At 39.6% G+C, this 16,906-nt stretch overlaps 1 protein-coding gene across 4 annotated transcripts in view; it reads left to right on the forward strand.

Moving 5' to 3' along the window:
- The window catches only part of EXT2 (exostosin glycosyltransferase 2), a 148,449-nt gene that overhangs the window by 87,224 nt on the left and 44,319 nt on the right, over positions 1-16,906 (forward strand). For all 4 annotated transcript variants that reach the window (XM_034932426.3, XM_034932427.3, XM_003808219.5 and 1 more), the window contains one exon: positions 14,457-14,646. In XM_034932426.3, coding sequence (XP_034788317.1) covers positions 14,457-14,646 — 190 coding nt within the window. The remainder of the gene's footprint in view (positions 1-14,456; positions 14,647-16,906) is intronic.

Consider the following 16,906-nt stretch of genomic DNA (forward strand, 5'->3'; position numbering starts at 1 on the left):
TGATTCTTGCCTGAATCTGTTGTTATAGTGGTTGCCAAATAGTGATTTTCCAGTTCTTATTCTCTATCTTCTCAAATAAGTTACTAATTTTTTTGAGGGTGATTTGTCTTTTTAAACCTGAAGATTGTTGAGTTTAAAGGTTCTTCTTTAATCCATTTTTGGAAAGTTTTCATTCTCTCTTTGAATATTACATATCTGCAATTCTCACTAATCTTTCCTTCTAGAATTCTATTAAATCTTTGTTAGACCTTTTATTCTGTCCTTACCTTATGTCTCTCAGCTTTGTTTTGTTTCGTTCACAGGTTTTCCACATTTTTCTCTCTCTGTGCTGCATGCTAGATAACTTTTTCACATCTATTTTCCTATTTTCTTCATCTTTGACTAATGTGTTTTTTACCCATTCATCATGATTTAAATTTCAGTGGTTATTTGTAGAAGTTCTATTTGATTATTTTTCAAATCTGTCTGCCTGGTCTTCTTCATAGCATCTTTTTTTCTCACATTTTTAATTCCTTCTTTTATATCTTTAATCATTTGAGACACTTTATATTCTTCATCCAATTTTCTGAATTCTTGTAAGGTCTGATCTTGTCATTTGTCTACTGTCCACTGCTCTTGTTGCATTGTTTCCTTAGATGTTTTATAATTTTGGAATGTGAGTTCATCTCACATGTGAGGTTTTCTGTGGAAATTCTCCCATCCTGGGATAAGGAGGTATTTTCCAGAGAATTTGTTTTTGTTTATTTTGCTTCTTCAACATTAATGTCTCACTGGAGGTTTCTGAACCACTCAGATAATTCATTGAAACCCCAAACCTGCATGAGCCCTAGCCTCTGTTAAAAGCTCCCAAGGGAAACAGAGCTGACTTGGTTACGAAGCAGTAAGCTCTTTCTCTTTTTGCAAGTTGGTGAAAACATGCTGTTCCAGGGAATTTTATTTTTTCATGTATCATGATATTTACGCTGGGAAGCCTTGTTTTCCCATGTTTTAGAGCATTCTACGTTTAATAAAACTAGCTAAAAATTACATTTTTTCTTAAAGTAAGTGCTCTTTCCAGGTGAGAACTACTTTTTTTGGTTTGGTTTGAAGGTAAGAAAGGGAGGAGGAACTTTTCTCTTTTAATAATTACTTTGAGGGCCGGGCGCGGTGGCTCACGCCTATAATCCCAGCACTTTGGGAGGCCGAGGGGGGTGGATCACGAGGTCAGGAGATGGAGACCATCCTGGCTAACAAGGTGAAACCCCGTCTCTACTAAAAATACAAGAAATTAGCCGGGCGTGGTGGCGGGCGCCTGTGGTCCTAGCTACTCGGGAGGCTGAGGCAGGAGAATGGCATGAACCCGGGAGGTGGAGCTTGCAGTGAGCCGAGATGGTGCCACTGCACTCCAGCCTGGGCGACAGAGCAAGACTCCGTCTCAAAATAATAATAATAATAATAATTACATTCAGCCTGTGATGAAGCATTTGATTATTAGACAGCAATGTCACTAATCAGTTTTTTAAGTTGTCAGCAATTAATTGTAAACACTAGTGTAGTACTCTTCATTATGGTAAATACAGTTGTCTTAAGATGAATGGCTCATATTTTGGTACAGTGCTTGATGTTCAAAACAAAATGTTGCAAAACAATAAGCAAACATAAATTGAAAGAAACAATTCCCCAGGAAGATTCCCCCTCACCCACATCACCAAGCTCAGGTTGAGAAAGAAAAGTGACTTTTGTTGCTTCTGTGTACTAGTGAGAGACTTTATCTGGCTCACTCTTTCACTGATTGTATAGGCCTTCAAGGGGTCTGGTTTAATGTACAAGTCTCACTTCTAACTTCCTTACTTCCTGTGCCCAAAACCAAGTCTCCTGTTCCAGCATGAGCGTTAAAACCAACTACATTGCCAACCCCTGCAACAAGCTTGGCCCTCTGCGGTGCCACAGTGCCAACTAGCTCCTGGGCGTTCAGCTTTCATTTGCAGTTTTTTCTTCATTTTTGGTCCCTAGGGACTTATCTTTTCCAGTGACCTCAGCTGTATATTTAAAATAATTTTTGTTCTATTTTATACTACATTTCTACGTTTTATAGCAAGAGGATTTTGAAAAAGGAAGGCTTCATCTGTTTTACCTTCCAAAAATTTGTTGAACTCTGGTCCATTCTTGTTTCCAATAAAAGGTTTTTTTTTGCCCTTGTGGGTTCATGACTTTTTTTCAGGAAGAAGCAGAGATGGAGCACAGTAGACAAAACATATGCTTTATTGGAATTCCAGAGAAATTAATATTTAAGAAATCACTTTATTGTGGAGTCTCTTCTTTCCACTCTGTATCAACTTTCATTTTGGTGTTAGGCTCCTAACAGCTCAAACTATACAGAAACTTTGGTTTCCTTGGTTATAACTGTGTTGGTGTTTTGAGCTTGGATGCCATAAGCTGTAATTTAATCACTCCCCAAAGTTCTTATTTACCAAGCCAATGAAGTCTTCCCCTATACCATAGATGACCTCTCTAATATGGTCAGGGGCTACCAACAATCATTTTTATGCCCAGATCAGAGAATGAGCTACTCTTTCAAACTGTCAGAGCATTTCAAGTATGGGAGAATCAGATGAAACTGTAAATTTGTTTTACCTCTCATAAGATGTAGTAGTATAAGCCATCATGAACATTGTTGGACACTTTGTCTTTGGTTTATAGATTGGCTTTCTTTGTTTGAATCAGATAAGTCACTAGTTTTTTCACTGAAGCATTTAAGTATTTTCAGTGTACTTATGAAGTAGCAGGTCCAAGGATGATGATTGAAGACCTTGTTCTAAATAATCTAAATCTTTTGTACTGTAAAACATCTGAACTGTTATTTTTAACATATCAAATTATAAACCAATAAAATCAATGGTATGTTATCTTTGCCAGTATCTTAAGCAATCATACTATAGATATATTTAGTGAAATTTATTACTTGCAGACTGCTGTAACTCATGAATTAGTAAAAGTATCAGCATATGGAACCCTCTCTTCCCTCATTCCAAATTCTTTTAATATGGCTTATGTTGAACCATTTAAATGGTTTCTGTCCATCCCACTAATGGAAGCTGCAGCCAGATGAGGGTTCTTATAAATGATTGGCTTTCTTTCCAAGCAAGAGGAGGATGAAATGTCAACTTTTTCCTCTACTACCTGAAAAGCAATCAGTGGCAACCTTTCTTGCTCTCCTTGACAGTAGTTTGGCTTCATGGAAGAAGGGTGGGCATTTAGCCAAATGTGAATTTCAGTGCTATATGAAGAAAAAAATTGACGTAGCTAAAACTCAGATAATAACAGGAATTTTCAAGAGGCATTCAAATGGGTTTAACCTGTGAGCCTTCCAGTAAACTAACTGTAGCCCAGAAATTCCTAAACTGCACGTTTCAATCCCTTTTTTCTTGAGGATGATCTGAGTGACTTGAGGTTACTTACCAAATCTCTCTTTGCAACAATTTGCCCATCTGTAGGACTGAAATTAGGGATAATGATAGCTTCAGAAGAATAGTGTAACAATTAGCAACTGATTATTATCTGATCATATGATTATCTGATTATGTCTGATTATAATTAAGGCCATTGCAAAGGACATTTGGAATCAAACCTGAGCTCAAAACCATTTATTAGCTTGACCTTGTACAAAATTTCCTTCCTTCCTTCCTTCCTTCCTTCCTTCCTTCCTTCCTTCCTTCCTTCCCTCCTTCCCTCCTCCCTCCCTCCGTCCCTCCCTCCCTCCTTTCTGCAGTGGCACAATCATAGCTCCCTATAGCCTTGACCTCCTGGGCTCAAGTGATCCTCCCACCTCAGCCTCCTGAGTAGCTGGGATTATAGGTGTGCACCACATGCCGTGCTACTTTTAAAAAATCTTATTTTTATAGAGTGCAATGGCATGATCACAGCTCACTGCAGCCTCAAACTCCTGGGCTCCACCAATCCTCTTGCTTCAGCCTCCTAAGTAACTAGGACCATAGGCTTGCACCACTATATCCAGCTAATTTTTTTTTTTTTAGTGACAGGGTCTTACTATGTTTCCCAGGCTGATGTTGAACTCCTGGCCTCCAGCTCTTGAACTCCTGGCCTCGAGCAATCCTCCCACCCCGGCAAGTTTCTTATCTCTTTGAATTTCATTATTCTTATCTGTAAAATGAGGATACTTATTTCAGAGAACTATTCTCAGAAATTAATGATATACATGGAAGCATTTTGTAAGTGGTGTGGAGCTATGAGAAGTGAAGTGTTGATGATTATAAGGTTGATAGTATAATGCTGTATCACATGGAAACATAAATTTTAGAATTGGGTGGGACTCTGGAGAGGAAAATTAAAAATACAGGAGGGTATTTTTTGTGCCCAGATAGGTCTTATTATGTATTTTCTCTTGTTTATTCCTTACAACAAAAAGTAGCATTCCGTTAGCTCTATTCTTACAGATGAAGGAAGTGAGACATATTTATATTCAAGGCCCATCCACTGATCACCTCTTTTTTTAAATGAGGAAATGGAGGTCCAAAAAAGTATGTTGGTTCATCTAATGCAGAGATTCTGTGCCCATCATTCCATCTATTATACTGCTTTCTTTTCATATAATTGTTTTCATCTTGCACCCAAATTTGGCCCCCAAGTTAAACAGGGAACTCAATGACACATAAGTACAGTGGCAGTGTAAAATAAAAAAGACTTCTGTCCCTGGCTTTCTGATAGGTTAGATAAGCTAAGTGACCTCCTTAAGTGAACAACTAAAATATTGAATGAAGTATTATAAAGCAATTTTAACCTATTGCTGAGCTGGCAGGAAAGTAAGGTATTTGCTAATCCCCAAATCAAAGTGAAACTTGGTATCCTGGGAGGTGAGTGGGAGCCAAAATCAGCTTTTGCCATGGAGACTTTTGTAGACCTTGATGATCTGGAGCTTTGACCTGGTAACTCTGTGAAGTAAGGGACAGGGATTAGGATTTAAATCCTGTGGCCCATCCAACTCTCACAAGAACTTCTTGGATGAAGCTAGGAAACTAAAAGATTATGTCTTCAGTGAAAGAGTAAAGAAGGAGTAAACCTGTCTGTATTGACCCTTGTGATTAAGAACTGCAATCACAAGCCACCCCCACATGGATTCATACTACAGTTATCATCCAAATAAGCCTTATGAAGGGAATTTAGTTGAAAGTGGCTTTGTATTGATAGGAACCAGCAGAAGCAGACACAAACCCTGTCATAAGGACCATATTTTCAGTCCAGGTCTCAAATAATTCTTATAAATTAAGTGTCTGAGGACAATTAGCAGCTCACAACCATAAAGCTATAGGCAATACTGTGAGCGAGAACTACCAGAAACAGACATGCAAGGGCTTGCAATTATTAGATTAGATTATTAGAGTCAATGAAATTGTTCAGAATGCAGCCCAAAGAGACAAAGAGGTGGAAAATATGAAGGAGAAGTGAAGTAATATAGAGAACAGAGAGAGAAGGTCCAACATACGTCTAAGCTAAGTTCCAGAAGAAGAGGTGGGGAATGGAAAGAAGTCCTATTGAAAGGATCAGAGCTGAGAATTTTCCACAATTGTTGAATGACACAGGCCGCAGATCCAGGAAGACTAACAGACCACAAGCAGGATAAGTAAAAGTAAATTTACAGCCTGGTAATCATAATGAGACTGCAGTAAACCAAAGAAAAAGCGAAGATCTTAAAAGCAGCTGTAGGAAAAAGAGAATAGCAGTAGACATATTTGGCCTGCTCTTGTGACCCTGAGTTAGTCTCTGGCTCAGTTTCTTCAGATATCAGTCATGGTACTTGTTAGTTCAGTACCCCTAAATGTGATGCCACCATTTAGAAAACTCACTTATGAGCAAATTGCTGTAAATAGGTTTCAGGAGCTTTAAGTTGATAATTACCTATCTTACTTAGTTGAAGCCTTAAGAGGATTTCTAGCCTTTGATTTTCTCCATTTTTCACATGTCTGTTTAATGGTTGGTCAGTGAGATTTGGCCTTCAGTGTTATTCTTGTTTTTCAGAACAGTCAGTTATTGTATTAGTCTGTTCTCACATCACTGTAGAGAATTACCTGAGACTGGATAATTTAGAAAGAAAAGAGGTTTAATTGGCTCTTGGTTCTGCAGGCTGTACAGGCTTCTGCTTCTGGGGAAGCCACAGGAAACTTACAATCATGGCAGAAGGCAAAAGGGAAGCTGGCATGTCTTACATAGCTGGAGCAGGAGGAAGAGAGAAGGGGGAGGTACTACACACTTTTAAACAACCAGATCTTGGGAGAACTCACTCACTGTCATGAGAACAGCAAGGGGGAAACCCACCCCCATGATTCATTTATCTCCCACCAGGCCCCTCCTCCAACATTGGGGATTACAATTCAATGTGAAATTTGAGCAGGAACACAAATCCAAACCATATCAGTTATTATTTGAGAGTGAAATGAAATAGACATGTGCATCAGGTAAACTTCAGACTTGTCCCCAAAACTTTTCTCTCTTGAGCTAAGAGATGCTACTTGAAGACATTGTTAGGTCTCAGTAATTCTCTAGTTTTGCAAGTCAGCATGTGCCTGGCTGGTGGAGTGCTGTGCTGTGGGTATTTGGGGCTGTAGAGGTTTAATGGTTAAGGCAACATGGACCACATTACTGATTGCCCCTTTCAAATCTCCCAGTAACCATTAACATAAATATCATCTCACCATTTTGGACAAGGGACACCACCCTTATGCACGTTAGTAATATGATGCTAATGCTTAACTCTTTCATTGCCCTGCTTCAAAGGCCTTGTCCTATATCCATTGATAGGGAGTCTCTTTGAACCTAAAGGAGAAATGAAAGGGTTAACTCCTTTTGGTTTTGCCCTTTGACCACTTCTGGATGAGAGGCATGATGAAATACTTTTCAAAGTCTTCAGTGGAAACACATCATGCATAATTGGAGCAAAAAAGAATAAATCAAAGCTTTTTTTCCCCTTTTAGTCTGGTAATTCATAATTGAAACCACATTGAGGTAAGGGTTGATAACTTCAAAACAACCAAGAAAACTGCCCTTTCTATCAAGGTAGGAATAGGTAAGGCTTCTCATTACTAGGGGCTGAAAAGCTTCTGTATAGCAGGCCTGTCCTCTTCTCTTCCTTTCTTCTCTGTCTTCTCATTTTTCTGTTTAGGCAAAATACGTTCATTTAAATCAGATATAGGTTGACTCAAATATCTGCTGAATTCTCTTATTTTCACGTGAAGTTATACATAGTGACAAAAAATCTCTGATGTGATGAGGAATAGTAATTAAAATTTGGATCATCCTGTATTGCAGCTTGATTTCTTCAGTGCTACAGTTTGGTTTGGTTTAGGCTGAAAGAGTCTTTTAGTTGGTAATGAAATGTGGTTTTCCTTGCTCTTGATTTCACAATCCGAGTAGCATCAGCAAGAACGCTTCAGAATGGCTAGCAAAGGCCACCCGTTTACCACCTTTCTCTGCTTTCTGTATGGTAACCCTAGAATGGTTTTGGTTAGGCTCACACAGCTACCATGACCTTTCAACTACAAGAAAGCAAATCAGGATTGCAGGAAGGGCTCAGGCAACTTCCTGTGTTTGGGATTGCCAAAGGCACCACTAGTTGCTTGAGTTTGAATCTCTTTCCTGAAGGGGAAACCCCTTTGAACTGGTAGCTGACTTTAAGCTTAGTCTCCCAAGGCCTTTCCTTCAAGGCATCCTGAAACCTGAGCCCACACATCCCTCTCACTAGTGTCTGCACACTACTAGTTCTTACACCAGGGCTTTGCAGAATAAAAGAACTTTTCTGCAGCTGGCATTGTGACCTGACAGTTCTCGTGGCTGTTAGGGATTACTTTTATGCAATTGCAATTTAACAATGTGAGATTTCTTATTGGCGCTTCTGTACTGAATTTGGAGGAGTGAGAAGTAAACGGTGGGAGAATGGGCAAGAGGTGAGCAAGGCATTTTGGCCAAAGGCCAGCACATTGTCAGAATAATACACACTTATTCTTTTGGTATCTCCTCCTACCTTTGAGTGAACAGGTTCATCCAGTGTATTTGAAAATTGCATTGATAGCCAAGGTTTTGAAGGCATAGCTGCGATAGATGAGCTTTGCCTCTTCTCCAGCTCTTGCTGGATGCCTGGTTTTATGCCCTATCTTGCCATCTTGGAGATTTAATCAGGTAGCAGAGTTAATTGCCAGCATTGTTTGCCTTTTCCCTGGCAGAAGCCAGTCTTGAGTAAATTATGGAGGTTTAAATTTGCTTGATTTCCTGCAGAAAGTGGGGTCAAGAGGTCCCAGACTGTAGACACTCTCCTTGGTCAGCCAGCAGGGGGTCAGTTCTTAAAGGTATTTCAGAGGTGACTAAATGCTGTTTTTGAAATGTTCCTCCCCAGTAAGCATTTTTTCTCTGGAGGTTAGTTTGCTGACCTTACCCTAGTGGGGTGGAGTGTCTGTGTGAAGGTAACACCCCAATTAAAGCTGCCTTTCTCCACGCTGTCACTGAGCTCCAAAGGCAAATAGGATTATGCTTGAGGAAGGGAAAAGCAATTGACACAGAAGCTTAGTTGTAGATCAGCATTTCCTATTTATGACTCTTTGAAATAGAGCATAACGGTAGCCATGTCAATTTGTCACTGAAACAATGACCAGGAAAAGAAAATTTCAAAAGAAACGAAAAAGCTAGCTGTGTAACTTAAAAAAAAAAAAATGTTATTTAAGGCTTTTCACAATAGAGCTCTAACCTGCCGTTACCTGAGTTCCTCTCATTTCTGCTGTCTGACCTTTCTCCTCCCAGCAAGCTGTGAGGTGCCCTGTTGGATGGCTCACTCTCTTGTCAGCAAATCTTTGCACATGCCGCTCAGCTTGCCCCTAGGCTTCTTTGGCCAGCCCTCTCCTGCTTCTTCTTAAAGGCACTGCTCAGACCTCCTTATCTCCAGGTAGGGAGAGGTGATTGTGTAGATCTCGGTGTTTCCACCTATGGAGTACCTTTCATTCTTTGTTTACTACTTGTTAGTTTACATTGTAATTTGTGTTTTTACTGTGCTGTCTTCCCCACTAGGTTACGTGTGTTTTAAGAGGAAGGAAAGTGTTCATCTTTGCATCTTTAACACTATACCAGGCTTATAATGTATGTTCAGGAAATGTTGACTGAATGAATGAGTACCAGAAATAAAGCTAGTGGGAATAATTGCTGAATCACCAATACCAGTGTTTTAGTAGGCCAGATGAATACAAATCGAGAAGAGTGGAAGTATTTTGTTTGCTTTAAACTCTAACTCATAGGATCCTGTGTTGAGCCCTCTGCTAAATGTTTATGTACATAATCTCGTTTAATCATCATTGCCCTAGGAGGTAGATACTATCATGATCCCTGTTTTACAGATGAGGAAACTGATACTCAAAGAACTGTACATGTCACAAGACTAGTACATGGCAAGGCCCAGATTAAAGCCCTCTGTTAAATATCTCTATAAAATCCTACACTTCTTCAGAACACAGCACAGTAAGATTCTTGGTAAGTATGTATAAAATGAGTTAACTAGGTTCGGAGTCATTTCAAAACTCATAATTTTAGTCATTTGAATGTACATCAGCTATTCATATCTATACATAAGGGGGACTGATAAAACAGGCCTGAGTCATTTGGCTTTAACTTACTTCTTTAAAAAACAAGTTTTGATTGAACAACTAGGCATTGTTCTAAATAGTGGGTGTTCTGGCTCCTGCCTTCGTGGAGCTTTCAGGATAGCCAAAACATAATGAATAGAAAGGAAAAGAGAAAATCATGGAAATAAAAACAGTATATTTGGACAGGAAGAAGTAGAGGTAGAGAATCCAGGTAAACCAGGACCTTGAAACATGATATGGTAAAGAGAGGGAGAAATAAGGACTTCATTTGGAATTCTTGTGCTGCAAGAGATCTCAAGACTGCTTAGGCTACCTCCTATCCACTTTTGAGACACATGGAACGTAAAGCCTGGAGAAATTATAACTCACACAAGATCAACCATTGGCTATCGTTTATCGAATGCTTCTACATGACAGTACCTTACATATATTACCTCATTTATGCTAAGTAATACTACCTAGAAAGATGGTAATAGTTATATGATGATTTTTATAGACAGAGAAACTGAGGTACAAGAGAGATTAAGTACTTTGCCCAGGCTATGCAGCTGGCAAGTGAAAGAACCTGGATTCCGATTAAGAACTTGTGATTCCAAAACTGACTTCAAACATGCTAACTCAATTTTGAAGCCATTTGCATTAACCCTGGTGGTGTGTTCTACAGTAAATAATTGAGCCTGTGTTTGAGTAGATGTATACTTAGAAGCTTACATACTGCCTCCTGTGTTCATCTCCACTTCTGGATTTTAAGGGACGGTATTGGCAAGATCCAGTTCTCCTTATGCTCCTTTCCATGCTGTCCATACCCCCCATGCTGCCTTCCCTGCTTCTCCAGTACTCAAGCCCTATTTGGGATGCAAGTGGGCAGTGGGGAAAAACAACATCAAGAAAAGTTACTGTCCACTTCCCAGCCAACCCTTCCTTCCTGTCCTTCCTCCTCCCCTACCAATTCACTTCCCAAGTGGAGCTGGCATGTGGGATGAGACCCGATCTGTTGTCTTGCCAGCGACTCTGGCTCCATGTCCCTGGCAGCTCCTTGAAATCAGAGCTGCGATGCCTTTCAGGGATGCCTCAGTTTAAATGCCAAGGCATTCATTTTGTGAGCCTAAGCTTTGCATCTCTTAGGGAATTTTCCTCTCCTCTTAATGTCATAAAGACATTTAAGTGTGTTGGCATTCTCCCCTCTTCTCCCAAAGAACAGACCTCATTCTGTTGGAGTTTTAATAGTTTTTCCTTCTGTTTTAGTGGTGTATTTACCTTTTTAAATTTATATGCACACTTTGTGTCAGTGTTATATATTTGGTGTGTTTTTATTCCATAGACTTTCTGAAATCATAGTGTTTGGGGTGGGTTCTTGCTTATTGGCCCAGATTTTATTAACAAGGATCAAGAACTTTTAGGATTTTTGTCTTAGAAAAGAGCTAGAAGTAGCAAACTCTGGAGTTCCCCACACTTGAATTTTCCAAAGTCTATAAAATGGTAATGCATACCCAGTTTGGGTATATATGTAGGAGGGCATAGGGAAGGGCTGTGAACCATTACCGTCTGGTGTTCTGAAATCAGATTGCTTGAGTTGTATCTCAGTTCCATCACTTACAGGTTATATAGCCTTGAACATCATTTGCTATTTCTAGTTCTACAGTTTCCTCATCTGTAAAGTGAGAACAATAACCGTATCTATCTTGGGGGTTGTTGTGAATATCTAATGAGGTAATACATGTAAAGCACAGTATTTTGCACTTAGTAAGTACTCAGTAAATCTTGACTGTTTCAATATCACACATTAAATCATTTTATACATTTTTTTAAAAGAATCTTTTTGTTTCTTTTCCACTTAAAATGGTGTTTTTCAAGCAGGCATTAGTGAGTATTGTGTCAAGAGGGTTAGGTGAGTGGGTTGGGGATAGTGATGGCACATAGACCATGAACGGTCCCTGGGGATTAATTGTGACTTAAATATAGGGCTACTTTCTGACTTCGGTTTCCATAAAGGTCAGGAAGAGATGAAGAATAAAATTTGGGGTAGAAAACTCAAAAAGGTTTCTAGAAGTACAATGAGTTGCTAAGGTGCAAATACTAAAATCCAGGCACCTTCCTAAGACTACAGCTTAATATCAAAGTGTGATGTCATGGAAACAGAAGATCAACATTGAAAAGATGGCCTTTCCTGGCCGGGCACGGTGGCTCACACCTGTAATCCCAGCACTTTGGGAGGTTGAGGCAGGTGGATCACCTGAGGTCGGGAGTTCGAGACCATTCTTACCAACATGGAGAAACCCCGTCTCTACTAAAAATACAAAATTAGCCCGGTGTGGTGGTGCATGCCTGTAATCCCAGCTACTTGGGAGGCTGAGACAGGAGAATCTTTTGAACCCGGGAGACGGAGGTTGAGGTGAGCCGAGATTGCGCCATTGCACTCCAGCCTGGGCAACGAGTGAAACGCTGTCTCAAAAAAAAAAGAAAAAGAAAAGATGGTGTTTCCTATTGTGTCTCTTGGTTGTGAAATCTAATTATAGCATGTTGTGGACATTTTGGCTTTAATATCCTGATTACATTAGGACCCTAGGAATCCCATTCAGCTTCTTTGAGTTTCCATCCCATGTGTATTCCATGGGCTTGTGTGCATTTCTCATCCCACACTGTTACATCTGGCAGACAGCTGTTGTCACAAAGTTGGTGATGGGTGTCCATCAGTGATATGGATGAGATTGATAGGGAACCTTGGCAATCCCAGAGTATAAAAGACTAGGGAAGTATGCAGCAGCCATAATAGCAGATAGGACATTTCATACTCAGCCACCTTCTGGCAAAGATGGAATTCAGTCCTGGGCTTTTTGCATGATAACATATGAATATGAATGTAATTAATGCCACCGAATTACACATTTAACAATGGTTAAAATGGCAAATTTAATATTATATATATTTTACCACAATTTTTAAAAGTGAACAATGTAATATACCAAAACCATTATATGCTTTAAGTGGGTAGATTGTATGGTATATGAATCATATCCTAATAAAGCTGGTAAAATATATAACAACATTTAAATAATCTTAATTATTGTCAGTGCAAAAATATTCTTGCTTACATTGCTGTATTGAAAGTACTTAATATTTTAATGGTAGCAAAGAGATTGACTTTCTTTCATCACTTTTTAAACTTTATTTTTAAAACATTTCACATTTAACTGATAACTTTTGAGAATTGTACATTGAACTTACATGTTCCTCACCTATTTTCACACATTGTGAACATTTTCTCTTATTCTCTGTGTTCAGAAATATGCACTTTGATATGGCAGTGGTTTTTGTTTTTTTATTTTTGTCTTTTTAAAAAATTCACTGTGCTACTTCTGTTAATCCTTTGCAATCTGAAAATTCATGCCTCTTATATCTTACATACTGAGAACTTCTTTAATTTCTTTGATAGATTTACTTCTCCCATAGTCTGTGTTTTCTTTTCTGGAATCTCCTATTAAATAGATGTTGGTCCTTCTAGATTTTCTCATTTTCTCTGTCCTTATTTTTCATCTCTGCCTTTTTGTTCACCAGTCTGGAATATTTTGTCATCTTTATCTTGCAATCCTGACCTTTTTTCCCCCGACTGACAGGACCAACCAGGTAGCAATCCTGCCCTCAAAAAATAATTTAAACTATTATATTTTTAATGTCGAAGAGTTGTTTCTGTTCTTTGGTAGAGCTTTTAAAATAAAAATAGCAATTTATTCTTGTTTCATGGATGAAGAATCTTATCTCCCAGTGGCTACAATTTGTTGTTGATGCTGTTTGAATTTCCTTCTGCTGCTTCTGTTGTTTCTGTTACTTCTAAGTTCCTTTTTTTCTTTATTCGTTTGGTTTCTGACATTCATGCTGAAGATGCTCTTGAAATGCCTGTGATTCTAGAATCTGCTCACGATTGAGAGGGAAGCGCTGAAAAGCTGATTGGAAGTTCTTTGTGTGAAGGCCAGCTTGTTGCCTGGAGGACTTCACTGTAAGATGTTGGGGTGCCGAGCTAGCCACATGGCTACCAATGCTTTGGGAACTGAAGGGGAAAGAAGGCTGTAGGGCCCATCATTCAGAATGTAGATTTTTAGCCTGTATTTTCGTCTCCTCTGTGCCTGTATTTCCCTGTCTAGAGCTTCAGTTTCCTTGGAGAGGAAACCTCCCTTCTCTAGCTGGGGTGAGGGAAGAGTCGTTTTTCTGGCTGAGTAGGATCAAGGGAGGGTTTGTGAATCTGGGCCTCTAACTGCTCCTTAAACAGATTTTTAACAATCTTCCTGTTTTCAACCTTACCGCTTCTCTTACCTCACAAGGTATCTGTGAGTTTCATTCCTGAACCCTGTGAATTCCCAGGTTGGCTTGCTTGCCATCGCTGCCTCCCCTCCTGGTAGGTGCCCAGGTCTCCACTCTCACTCCTCCTCTGCTACCCCTTCTCTAGCCCTTTCCATCTTTCAGAAATATCGTAATAGGCCCATCAGCTGTTGTCTCTTCTCCCATCTCTTTGTCCTTGTAGATTTATATTCTTTTATATTCATCAACTGCCTTTTTATTGGGTTTGGGGAGAGAATGGAGATAAACGCATGCTTTAATCTGTCATGTTTAACTAGAATTCTTTTCTCAGCTGCAAAAGTTCTCAGCTCCTTTTCCAGTGATATCAGAGCCAAACTTAATTAGTCCATGCAAATTTTGAGGAGGGGAAGACTTTGAGCAGTTGCTTAGCTCTGGGATCTGTCCTGGTAAAAGCCACCAAGCCTGCCATGTTTGGGTTTGCTGACGATATTGGGTCAGCCATATTGTTACAGCTGCTTTTCTGACCCGTGTTAATCTGTCCTCTTGTAGAAGTGGGGTAGCGTGAGCAATCCACTCTTCCTCCCGCTGATCCCACCACAGTCTCAAGGGTTCACCGCCATAGTCCTCACCTACGACCGAGTAGAGAGCCTCTTCCGGGTCATCACTGAAGTGTCCAAGGTGCCCAGTCTATCCAAACTACTTGTCGTCTGGAATAATCAGAATAAAAACCCTCCAGAAGGTAAGAAGCCTTAGTGCCTCTCTCAGCTGGATCGATTTTGGATGGCCAAATTATTCACATCCTTTGTTTTAAATAAATTTTCCTGCTTTGTCAATAGCAATACCATTTCTGAGACAGCATGCCTCCATTTTTCTCAGTCATCTCATTCTTGTTCTAGGGTGGCCCATTTAACTCCAAGCCCTGGCATACTCTGTAGCCACAAGTGTTTGAGGGCTTAGGAATCAATAGGATCAAAGGCTATCAGCCTTAGGAAAACAGATCTCAGCTTCCCTCAGCCATCTCAGCTGATTTGTTTACATGAAAACTCAGTTTAAAAGGCATTAGTTTTCTCCTTTCTTATCTCTGCTCTGATGCTGTACTTTCTCAAAAAAAAAAAAAAAAAAAAAAGGGATGGCCTCACCTCTGAATGGAAAAGTCAGCAGCAAAGCATACCCTGTCCAGACTTCAAGTCAGGTCCTTAAAGAGAGCAATCACTAGAAGTTCCCATTGGTTCTCCCTTAATCACTTTGTTCCTTGCCTTGGCCACCCCTGTAATCTGCTGGCTGGCAGCTAGGGTTGAGGACTATTTGATTCATTGGATTTGTTTTTAATTCAGGACGCACAGAGTATGTTCCACCTGCATTTAGTTTCTCATTCAGTCTGTGTATTACTGATCCTAATCCCAGGGACTTCAAAGCTCCTGCCATTTATAGCCTATTAAAGCCAGGAAGTTTTTGATGGATTAGAGCAAGGAATGAATGAGTTTGAAGTTAGTAATGTGCACCACTGTCACCGATAAGGTCTAGTTTATTGCCTGACAGTAGTATCTGCACTTTTTATGGCTAGTCTCTTTTAATTGGATATACTGAAGTCGGGAAAGTCAACCCTGAAAATAGCCAGTAGTAGATCTATAGTCTAGGCTGGAAGAAGTCCATATTTCTGGCTCTGTTAGGCAAATCAGAATTTGCCTTGAGAAAATTCTTTAGTTTCTTCTTTACTTCATGGGATGTTTGTTCTCTGAGAGAATCATGTGCTTTCTTTTTAGATTTAGGGAGCCACAGTTTGAGTAAATAAAACAGCTATTTTAAATGAAGGTCCTGTATTATTCCCTGATTTTTAAAAATTAACTTTCTATGCCAAGATTTGTTTTCTCTTTCTCAACACTGTAACATGGCCAGTTTTCTGGATTTTTGTTTTGTTTGATACTTAATAAGGGAGAAGGAAAGGGGTAAAAGAAAAAGGAAGATGTGGGCACCATTTAAGAAGGGAGGATGAGAATACAGAAAGGAAGGAAAAGAGAGACAATTATAAGGAACTATGTAAAGAAGGAAATTGTTGACTTGGATTTCTTCATACCAATTGCCTTTCTCCAGAGTGAAGTGAATTGGATGGTATTGCATTGCTAATTAGTCCCTTCATTTATAAAGGATGGGCTATGTTTGCAGAAGGAAGGCTGGGCCTCTCATTGGGTCTGGAGTGGCCTGTTGTGTCTTGCAGTAGTCACAGGCCTGTATTTGCTCCTGCATGGAAAGGCCACCAGCTTTCAGAGAGACTCTCAGCCTGCTCCTGCAATCCTGCCTGAAAGGCAGAGTTGCAAATTCTAGTGCTAAATGCAAAAGAGGCTTCTCCTTATTACTCCTGGTTAGCCACTTTAGGCATAAGGTGAGTTATTTATTGTGAATTTGTGTCACTTCTTTGGGGAAGGTATCATTGCAAACTGTGAGAAAGGATACATTTTTTTTTCCTTCTTGATCTAAGCTTCTACACTGGCACAACTAAAGGCAGTAGCAGGAGCCCAGATTTTGGAGTTGGGTGTTCAGTTTTAATTTTTGGTAAGACCCTGCTAAAATGTAGTGGTTAATTTTATGACCAAGACTTTAGTTTATTTTTAAAAGATTTTGACTCTAGGGAGGAAAAAGAGCCCTTAACTGATGAGGCCCTAATTTTGACATGTGTAGTGACTGGACTGGCTTTTTTCTAACAGTGGTTTTTAGGTCAGGGCTCTGGCTCTGGCGATGTGGTTGTTTGGGGAGAACATGAACCATGTTTAATCTTCTGTGGGGTGTTTGTTCAGTTGGTAAATGAGGCTGTCAGCTCTGGTCCGCATGCCAGCAAATGCATCTGATTTTTCACGTACAGCATTAGTAACATATATATTATAAAAAAAAAAAAAGCAAGTCCAAGTCTTTGAAATATTAGAGGCAAAAGTGATGTTTTTCGCTTTCTCTACATTTACTAAAATAAATATTGTGGTTACCATGTCTGCTGCTGGGAGGATTTG

Source organism: Pan paniscus, chromosome 9 (genome assembly GCF_029289425.2).
Source record: "Pan paniscus chromosome 9, NHGRI_mPanPan1-v2.0_pri, whole genome shotgun sequence".
NCBI classification, from domain to species: Eukaryota; Metazoa; Chordata; class Mammalia; order Primates; family Hominidae; genus Pan; species Pan paniscus.